The 10,715-nt window shown below is 29.6% G+C and overlaps 1 protein-coding gene and 1 long non-coding RNA gene across 2 annotated transcripts; one reads left to right on the top strand and one right to left on the bottom strand.

The window, feature by feature from the left end:
- The first annotated feature begins 507 nt into the window (after nt 1–507).
- On the top strand, nt 508–2,579 carry LOC123884290. The gene is made up of 3 exons (XR_006800727.1): nt 508–547; nt 1,160–1,207; nt 2,264–2,579. It is a non-coding gene; the product is annotated as an uncharacterized LOC123884290 (long non-coding RNA).
- Nucleotides 2,580–8,238: 5,659 nt separating this feature from the next.
- LOC123884289 lies at nt 8,239–8,964 on the bottom strand. The gene is made up of 2 exons (XM_045933364.1): nt 8,656–8,964; nt 8,239–8,328 (listed from the first exon to the last, which is right to left on the bottom strand). The coding sequence occupies exons 1-2, from the start codon at nt 8,945–8,947 to the stop codon at nt 8,270–8,272; spliced, it is 351 nt and encodes a 116-aa protein (XP_045789320.1). The 5' UTR covers nt 8,948–8,964; the 3' UTR covers nt 8,239–8,269.
- Nucleotides 8,965–10,715: the final 1,751 nt, after the last annotated feature.

Here is a 10,715-nt window from a genome sequence, read left to right as displayed (position 1 = left end):
GTGTAAAAGTACACACCATTAAATAGTTTATAAAAATATGACATTGTGATATCCTAATATTTTCGAATTATTTTATGTGTGCTTTGATAGTATATTTATTTTGTGTAGACTGATAATTAATATTTTCTCTAGAATGTGAATTTAAGAAAAGTAATTTTAGAAATCAATCATGAAATATTTTAATAGGCTATGATAAAAGTTTGGGCTTAAAATTCTACCGAATTTTCGGACAGTGGGTAATTCGATAGTATAAATTTATATCGCTGAAAAAGAAAAGAAGAACATCTTTTAGATCAGAAAAATATCTATGTTATTAAAATTAAATGAAAAATAAAATGAAAGATTAAGAGATAAGCATGCATTTAATTTTAAGATAAGAACTACACCTATGCATACAAGGTGGCTAATTTTTCTTCACAAATCGAAAGTGAAAACGTGGATTGAGAATTTACCATGTAGCAGTAGAATTAGAGATCTATAAATAGGGTCTTAACATTCACTTTTTACACACAAACCATTACTGTCACACGAAGCTAGGAATTTCAAGGTTTGAATATTTTCTTCCTTTTCATTCTCCAATGTTTTCTTGTTCTGTTTGTTTATGTCTTTTTAAAACCTGTCTCTTTCATTCATTCTAAAAACCTTTAGACACTTGTATTTTCAATAACTTCCAAGATCTTTAATGTAGCTATAGTCCTATTACTTATGAAGAAACAGAGTGCTTATGCAATTCTTCTAGTTTTTAGCTTAAGCCAACTCTATGAAAACTAAGAGTCTTTTTCCAATATTTCTAAAAACAGAGCACTTACTCAAATGTTTTAGTTAACAGGTTGTCTATTTTCACTTGATTTTATATTAGCAATGAACTCATGTTTAGTACCCTTATTGATTCTTTAAGTGATCACAAGTAAAGTGTAATTATGTAACAAGTTGGTAACAAGATACTTCTAAACTTTGGATTCATATGATGAGTTGAAAGTCTTTGTTTCATTTACTATGAAACCATATACACGTATGAGAATAAGAAGTAGATGTCATGCAATTTTCTTAATTATGTTAGGTTCCTGTTCTTGCATAATTTCTTTTAATACATTAGTATTGTTATGATTTAATTATAATTCTAGTTAGTTAAGAAATAGTTGTTTTGATGAGTTAATAGGTGTCCTAGATGAAGGTGATTGCTCGAGTTATTTTGGAAAGCTTCGAGGTAAGGGGAATCGCTAATAATAAGTTTCGATGAGCACAAGAAATGTGTTACTTGTATATATATTATTAGTTATAACTAGGGTTGTTGTGTACTTTATATAGTAATTTATATTCATTAAGGTATATGCAAAATGTTAAATGATGAGTGATTGATTTTAGTTTGATTATATGTGTGAATAAATCTTCTGCAATATATGATTTGAAAATGTTCATGTGGTTGAGTGTTATGGTGAAAAATTGAGGTTAACTCAAATAAGTTGTATGGTGAGTTTTGAGGATTAATATGTCAAGTTGATATTGACAAAGAAAATTTAAGTTGAAAAGTTGAACAGTTAATCACCTTTGATAGGTGAAGAGCAAAACAGGGTGTTTCTTACAGTACTATAATGTATGTAAGACTGAGGATAGGTTCGGCTGGGTCGCCTCAAGACCTAATGGGGATCACCGGCGTTTTGAACTCCTACCAATAGTCAGAGATAGCCACTCTGACTGGAGCAAATCATATAACCCGACGTGGTGAAACCTGACTGTGCAGGACTATCTATAATAAGGTGTAGCGCTCGGGCCAGAATGGTTGAGACATATTTGATATATGTTGATTTGCAAACGACCATGTTATGGCAGTTGAAACGGCCTTACGCTCATAATAGAGGTCTCCATGGAGTAGGTTGAATAAAGATAATACTAACCAAATTAGAAGACTAACTTCGAGTGAAGATTTATGATTAGATTTTGTATACATTTTAAATGATTCAATTTCGATGTTTGATATATTTGATGATTGATATATTTGGCGATTGATATATTTGATTTTCCTTGTCTGACTAATTGTTGATTAGTGATGATGATATAATGTTTGTGTAATTCACTTTGTGATTATTTGACTATATGTGACTATTTGACTACTTGATTCTATTTAATTAAATACATGATTAGATACTCAGGTATGTATATATACTATTAAATAAAAATATATATACTGGTATAATATTATGTGTAGCCTTGTGACATCATCACGATGGTAACTTGTGTACGAGTGATTCACCCCTTACAACAGTTAGTGCAGGATTCTAAGACCTCAAGTTGAAGTTCATTGAGAAAAGAAAAATGGCATTGTGAGAGACATTAAAATAAAGAACGTTAGTGCTGATTGGTGGTCTGGTTTTATTTTTTTGAAGTCCGAAGAGAAAGATCTCTTTGATATGTATTGATGACGTCATTGGAGTACTCTCTAGCTTACATGTATCTTAGTGTTTGACCAGCTCGTGATTATTTGTGGGTTAGAGTATTTTGTAGGAATTTATTTTTTTATCATTTTAAATTGAAAAATTGTACGATACTTATGTGAAATGGAAATGTTTTATATTTGAAAATCCTTTGAGCAAAATTATTAGATGATTGTTTGATATAAGTGATGCACATTATTTATGGGCTTACCTCCGATTTACATAAAGTGTATTTTGAAATTACTTAAAGAAACAAAAAAATAATACTCATATATTAGAGTACATTTCTCACTTATTACTTTCTTTTTAAGAAAAATAAACCAGCATAATTTTATTTGTTTGTATTTAAGCATTTAAATTTGGGTAGAGAACTGTGACGCTCTTCTTTTCAGTCTCTGAAAAGGGGGTGTTACACTTACCAAGTGGGTAATTAACCGATATAAAAATAATTTTGTATTCTTTCTCCATACCATCTCTTTTATTTTGCCTAAGTTCTTTATCATTTAACTTTTCCTCTTATGTTTGTGTGTTAAGTCCTTCTTGTATTTCCTCATGCACCTTAAGATGTCAGCATTGAAGTTCTCGAGTTTTTGAAACTCGCATAATGTCATCCAATTGTTTCAACTTTTTATTGAATTCTCTTAACTATGTCAATGAATGTTACATCTGCAGAAAGAAGTTTTTGAAGTTAAAGTTATTGATAAACTACTTCAAGATATGTTCAGAAAGTAGTCTACTTGAGATCGACAATGTTACAAGAAAGTTTTAATGGTCCAGCCAATTTGTATATTGAGAAAGTTATGATTGAACATATTGATATAGACACACTTATTATGGACTTTGCATAAATAAATGCTCGTAGGAATTGTTTTATATGAATTTTTGGATATTAAATAAAAAATATAAAGTTTTTTGTGAACTCAAATTTTTATACTATTTTTTAGTTAGGCCTAAATTTTAAATCCGCTCCTAGGCTACCAAAAGAGAGCCTTGATCTACTACAAATTTTCTTTGTAGCCCATTTAAAACTTTACCTTGCAATTAATTAAAATTTAAATATCCAAGTGTGTCAATTGTTTATTGAAAAAAATATGAGTGAAACCAATTGGCAAATACAAATTCTTATAACATCCAAGAGGAATGTAGCAAACTCCATGAAATTTCAAAGAAGATGTTTCGTACAATGTCATGATATTAGTTAACTGCGGATTGTGGTTGCTTGAGGAAAAACATAGGGAAGCAATTGTCATGTGACCTCTTTTATTTAACTCTTCGTTTTATAATTTGAGATATTAGTGGCCGCTAAATCAATTAAATCTAACGGTACAAATTTGGTGTAATACATAATGTCAACGGATTCTATCACTATAAATAAATATCCTTTTTGGATTATATTATTTTTCTAAAATTTGCTGAACTAGGTTGACCCAAAATTAATTCTATTATGATCCTTACCATCATTGTTTAAAACATTTACCCATTCTCTTAATCCATTTTAATTTTTTTACAAACTAAAATCTTTTACTAATATTTTTCATTTACAAAAGTGTGCATTTATTTGAATGCTTATAAATTGAGGTTTTTTATTCAAATTTTATATATTGTGTAATCGAATTTAATACGATTATAAAATCAAGATTTATATAGAGAAAAGATATGGCCAAGTTTGAAATTAAAAATATAGTTTTAATTTGGGTGACGGTAATGTTAGTTGTTGTCGAAGCATACGGTTCTCCCGTTCTTTCATCAGGAAAAGAATATGCCATTTGTCTTGGTGAGTGTGGTTTGCAATGTCTTGGATTGATCGCAATCGAACCAGCATATTTAGCTTGTTCTACTGCATGTGGATTATTGAAATGTCAAAAGGTTTCATCAAAAAGTGCTTATGGTTGTGCAACTACATGCGCTATTTCCAAGTCCATTAACGTCAATACCGGTATTTTCACATGGACTATATTCTCTTTAATAATACATTGTTATAAAAGTAGTCCTATAAATAATGATTGCATTACTTAATGGTGTTTTATATAATAATTGCCTGTTTTACAGCCGCTCGTGATGTTAACGCTGTTGTGAATTCATGCATGGAAGCTTGCAAGAACAAATAATATGTTAAAATGTGGCATTCGATGTACCAAGAAAATGCTGGATTGAGAAGTTGTATTTAAAATTTTATAATCATGTACTGACGGTTTAAAATTTTATTACACATACATCAAATCATGTCTAACTAGATCTCTTGTTGTGATATTTTACTTGAACATCAAATAAATGTATTTGGTGATGTATTATTGAATATATTGTAAACTCATTTTATACTACCAGTTCATACACAAAAAATTGTTATGTGTATTTATGTTGCGATAATCGTTATTAAAATAATGTCAATTTGTTAAAATGTTCATTTTTTAAATATTTACGGTAGTCTCTCTAGTAAAATTTAATTTGGTTGAGTTTAACGTTTCGTCTCCTTTAAAAAGATTTGGTCGCAATAAGCATTATCTTCAGAAGGTTATATTTTTTTAATTTAATTTTAATGAATTTTGGTTTGGTCTCGATAATTTTTATTTATTTTTTTTTTTGAAAACTTTGTATCCGGCCCTAGGACAGACTAATCCAAGGGGACCAATCCCACCGCCCACTTTTGTACAGCTGTTAGGAGGGACGACTCTATTCGGCCCGACAATCCATCCCAATTATTATTGGGCTGTAAATTATAAAGTCCAAAAGCATTATCTTCTATCCTGATTCGTTTTAAAATGTCTCAATAGTAGAGGTCCATAAAAATAAAAGATTAATTAATTGTGGAATTTTTTTTTGAAATCGATCTGAAATTCTTAATCTCAAAAAAATAACATAACATCATTAAAATATATTATGGAAGTAGCAAATAAAAACTAATAAAAAACTTAAACTTAGTCATTGTGCAAAAACACACTGATAAGCATGAAACAAAAGGAATGACTCAATCCTCACCTATATTTTACCGAGTATTCCTTCTACCCTTAAAAACCGTGACATTTAAAACAAAAAAAAAATCAAAATTTGCCACTTTCAAATTTTAATTATTTTAAATGTAAAATCTAATTAATTCTATTTCCAAAAAAGAATAAAGAACATAGCCTTTTTTATTTCAAGGGGTTGAATGATTAAAGTTAACCTTAGTGCATTCGTTCCTTGATTTCTGACATATTAAAAGTGTTTTAATATATGCAAACATCTGGAGATGAAATGGTCATATTTTTGTAGTTAATGTCGTACAAGTTTTCAGAACTGATGTAACTATATGATTTGTACGCAAACTCAAAGGAGAAAATGAACTATCTCACAACGACTCTATTCATCTTCTGATAAAAAAAAAATCATTGACTTAAATTTGGGTGTGTAGCATGATTCTACATCATGTGTGTGAATGGAGAAGATTTGTTCCAAATACAAAACCTAGAGCATAAAGACACCAAAGAAGTGTGTCATTGTGACATTCATTCGACAAATCAGTATAGCAAATCAAATTTGTATCACACTGATACCAACTCACACTTTCTTTAACCCGCCCATTGGTTGTAATAACTTGTTTCAAACAAGGAATCCCTTATTTATAGGGAGAAAATATCAGTTAGTGCAGGATTCTAAGACCTTAAGTTGAAGTTCATTGAGAAAAGAAAAATGGCATTGTGAGAGACATTAAAATAAAGAACGTTAGTGCTGATTGGTGGTCTAATTTTATTTTTGGAGTCCGAAGAGAAAGATCTCTTTGATATGTATTGATGACGTCATTGGAGTACTCTCTAGGTGACATGTATCTTTAGTGTTTGACCAGCTTGGGATCATTTGTTGGTTAGAGTCTTTTGTAGGAAGTTATCTTTTATTATTTCATATTGAAAAATTGTAAGACACTTATGTGAAATGGAAATGTTTTGAACAAAATTACTTGATGATTGTTTGATATAAGTGATGCATATTATTTATGGGCTTACCTTAGATTTACATAAAGTGTATTTTGAAATTTTTAAAGAAACAAAAATAATACTCATATATTAGAGTACATTTCTCACTTATTACTTTTCCTTTACCAAAAAAATAAACCAGCATAATTTTATTTGCTTGTATTTAAGCATTTAAATTTGGGTAGAGAACTGTGACGCTCTTCTTTTCAGTCTCTGAAAAGAGGGTGTTACAAGATTGGTTCGGTTTGCGGTTTTACTTTTGGATTTGTTCGAATACGATCACCCCTAAGTTGAACTACTCATCCCACCCCTCCTAACTCCTTTATTAATATATAATTGAAGAGGTTAAGTTTCATCATACCAATATTAACATTATTAGGTATAGACAAAATATAACTAATGCTAAAGTCATATGAAACTTTCAACAGTACCTTATGAGTTCACTAATCCAAACAACCAACAACCAAGCTATATATAAATTGAAATCACCACTGAATCAACTAACAATTTGTTAAAGCCAAAACATTTTTACTTATGATTAATTATAATAAAAAGTGTGGCAATTTACAATAGCAATAAAGTTCTTTTATAAAATATGATATGATGTTGGACATAGAAAATAAAAAGTGTGGCAATTTACGATAGCAATAAAGTTCTTTTATAAAATATGATATGATGTTGACATAGAAAGAATTTCAGATTTTTTTAATATAACAAATATATTAGTTGCAGCAAGAATAAGAGAAGTTCAAGTGATTTTTTTAATGAACAATTATCGACCTTTAGATCAAATAAAATGGACATTTTAGCATGTACCATAAAAAAATGGACATCTTAGATTTGGCATTAAAGTTTAATTTGACACCTAGTGTTAACGAATCCTAGCCAACTAGCTTTTTTATGATAACCAAATTGTTAGTAGTTAGTATTATAATGTTATGTTAATTTTTTCCCCCTGCCAGGATTTGAACTCTGAACCTCCAACTCCAAAACCTTTAGCCAACTAGCTTAACCAGTTGAAGGGTTGCTCGCAGTGCGGTTTGGTTCGATTTTGAGCATAAAAGTCATCCTAACCGCGAGATAAAAATGCATGCCGTTCAGTTTGGTTCAATTGGTTTTTAATAAGTCATCCAAACCAAACCAAACCAATGCGGTTAGGTTTGTGCGGTTTATCACGATATAAAAAATATGACAATATTTCCAACTTTTGACAAAATAAACATATGAAATTTTAATTTATTTTATTGTTTACATGATAAAATATGCATATACAGAAATTGATATACATAATAACTTATTTTTAATACCAATAGTATAGTTCTGGGTGCGTGAAATGATATATTTTGACAGCCTACTATTTTATGGACTCAAATTGGGTTGATTGCTAATAGTTGATAGAGTTAAGTTAAGTATTGCGGTTTGGTTTGGTTCGGTTTTCTGAAATGAAAACCGCAAACCAAACCAAACTGTACGGTTTAGAAGAAAAATGATCCGTGCGGTTAAAACTAAATGCAGTTTTGGTTTGGATTGGTTTGGTTTGCGGTTTTACTTTTGGATTTGTTCGGATACGATCACCCCTAAGTTGAACTACTCATCCCACCCCTCCTAACTCCTTTATTAATATATAATTGAAGAGGTTAAGTTTCATCATACCAATATTAACATTATTAGGTTTAGACAAAATATAACTAATGCTAAAGTCATATGAAACTTTCAACAGTACCTTATGAGTTCACTAATCCAAACAACCAACAACCAAGCTATATATAAATTGAGATCACTGAAAATATGATTTATTCTAAATTATTAGGACATTTGTTTTATAAATAAGATAAGAATGTGAAACACTCCTGAGATACATTATTACAATATATAAATGAAGAAAATATATTAGTTGTTCTTGCAGGTTTCCATGCAAGAATTCACAATTGCGTTAATATTACGAGCATCTGGAAAAAAAAGTCAAAATCATGTGAGAAAGATCATAAATTAAATCAATATTACTAATTTATAAGATTAGCTTGATACAAATAGAATTTAATTTATATACACCATCGGTGTAAAATTATTTTACATATACATCCAATAATGTATTGACACATCATGTGATATTTATAAAACGCATGACGTGTCACATTCATTAAATGACGTGACAACACATTATTGGATGCACCTGTTAAATAACTTTACACCGACGGTGCATAACAATTAAACTCATACAAATATATATATATATATATAATAATTAATAATAGAGGTAAAGTATATGATCATACCAATATTAGCATTATTGGACTTGGAATAAGCACAACTTGTTGTACATTCATATGCAACTTCAGAGAATGTGTTTTGGCACGTTAATCCACAACCTACAACACAAGCTAGATAAGCTGAAAAATTACTTAATTGATCTTTACAGGTGAAAGCACACTTGCCAATGCAGATGATTTCCCCGATGGGATTTTTTGTTGGTGGAGGAGCATCACCGGCATTTGTCAAACCAAATATAATCACTGCCATAGTCATGACTGTAATCATAACAATATTTTTCATCTCACTATTTGCCATAACTCTCTTTTTGTGAGTAAAAATTGATTTTATGTTAATATATATTTGATTGAATGAATTGAAGTTGAATAACCAAACTCCTTTTATAAGCGATCAAAGATGCATATTAAATACATGATCACAATTTATAAAATCAGCATCAAACTTGTAAGGAAAATATAGCAACATAATTAGTAATCACCTAATAATTTGAATTTAATTTATATGCACCGTCGGTGTAAAGTTATTTTGCACATGCGTCCAATAATATACCGACACATCATGTATGGTCATTAAAAACACATGATGTGTCACATTCATTAAATGATGTGGCAACACATCATTAGATGTATGTGTAAAAAAAAATTACACCGACGGTGCATAACAATTAAACTCTAATAATTTAATTTACATTTATTAATTGTAATTTTTTTTTGCATATATGTCCTTTTTTTCTTATAAGAAGTATGTCTTTTTTTTTTACTATGCATATATGTCTAGAATTTAATTGATATGCACCGACGGTGTAAAATAATTTTACACTGTCAATCAATACCAACCATGTTTTCCGCCACATCACCCCACTTCACCCCACTTTCTTGATATGACATGGCAAAATAATGATTGTTTATTGGACGATGGTGTAAAACTATTTTACACCGTCGGTGCATATCAATTAAACTCATATGTCTAATGTGAATACAATATAAGTGAATACATTGTATGTAATAAACGATGTATGTTGATAGTATGATTTAATTTGTTCTTATGCAATTGTTGTTGATGATGTTTGTTTAAGTATCAAAGAAGAATATTAAGGTGTAAATCAACTTAATAAAGAAGAATATTAGGAATTGTATTCTAATCCTAATAAAGTAGAATATTAGAATTATGTTATTCTAATAAAGAATGATATTAAGGTATAGTGTTATCTTAATAAAGAAGTAATGTTGGATAGTGTTCCACATTAGTAAAGGAAGAGCTTAATGCTAATTAAAATGATTGTGTGAGAGTATTCATGAAACCATACATGCATTCATGAAGGATGTCGGATTATATTTATCCGATAAAGAAGGATATTAGAGGTGAGATACTCTAATAAAGAAGATGGTACCACATGCATTAGATATGTATAGGGTGACATAGCATGAGTTGTGGCATTAGATTGCATTAGGATTATGTGTACATTACGTGATAATTGGTGTGTGACACATATATGGAACTTGTGATGAATTGTCTATACTTGCTAGATGATGTGTTGATTATAATTATATTGTAATCTATAATTGATTGAAGTGTTAGATGTTTTATTAACTCTAAATTATACTTCTATGTGTTGATGCCTAATAATCTTATAATTGAACTAAGATTGAGAATGTATATTTGTGAGTTATAATATGCATGATAATAATGATGAAGTGTGAGTATATTTCTCACACTAGTATGTTGATGTTTATGTTTTCTAACTCTCCGTTTTGTGTATTTGACTAGTTTGGGACCAGATTTCACAGGTTATGTGTTTATCGATGTCGAGTCGTCGGTGAAGCTCTGCTCTGATTGTGACACAGGAAAAAGGGGTTTTATATGTATATAGAGTCTCCTTATCTAGGTTGTTTTGTATAGTTAATAAATACATCATTTGATTTAACTTTTGTATAAACAAGTATTTTTACTAATTAACTACATTAGTATTTTTGTAAAGAGGAGTGTAATACCTAGAACCAATGTTCTATAAATAACTTTCGATTTTTCCATTGCGTATTTTTGAAATAGATGTTTTTAAAGGTAG

Source organism: Trifolium pratense, linkage group LG5 (genome assembly GCF_020283565.1).
Source record: "Trifolium pratense cultivar HEN17-A07 linkage group LG5, ARS_RC_1.1, whole genome shotgun sequence".
In the NCBI taxonomy this organism is placed as follows: Eukaryota; Viridiplantae; Streptophyta; class Magnoliopsida; order Fabales; family Fabaceae; genus Trifolium; species Trifolium pratense.
Note: the sequence above shows the minus strand (reverse complement) of the source record. Positions and strands in the feature narration are given on the sequence as shown.

What these genes read in the sequence shown, in the direction of transcription:
- LOC123884289 (XM_045933364.1), bottom strand. Translation starts at nt 8,947, where the DNA reads ATGGCAAATAGTGAGATGAAAAATATTGTTATGATTACAGTCATGACT. An exon ending in GTCCAATAATGCTAATATTG is followed by an intron (nt 8,329 to 8,655) that starts GTATGATCATAT and finishes TTTTTTTTCCAG; the next exon opens with ATGCTCGTAATATTAACGCA.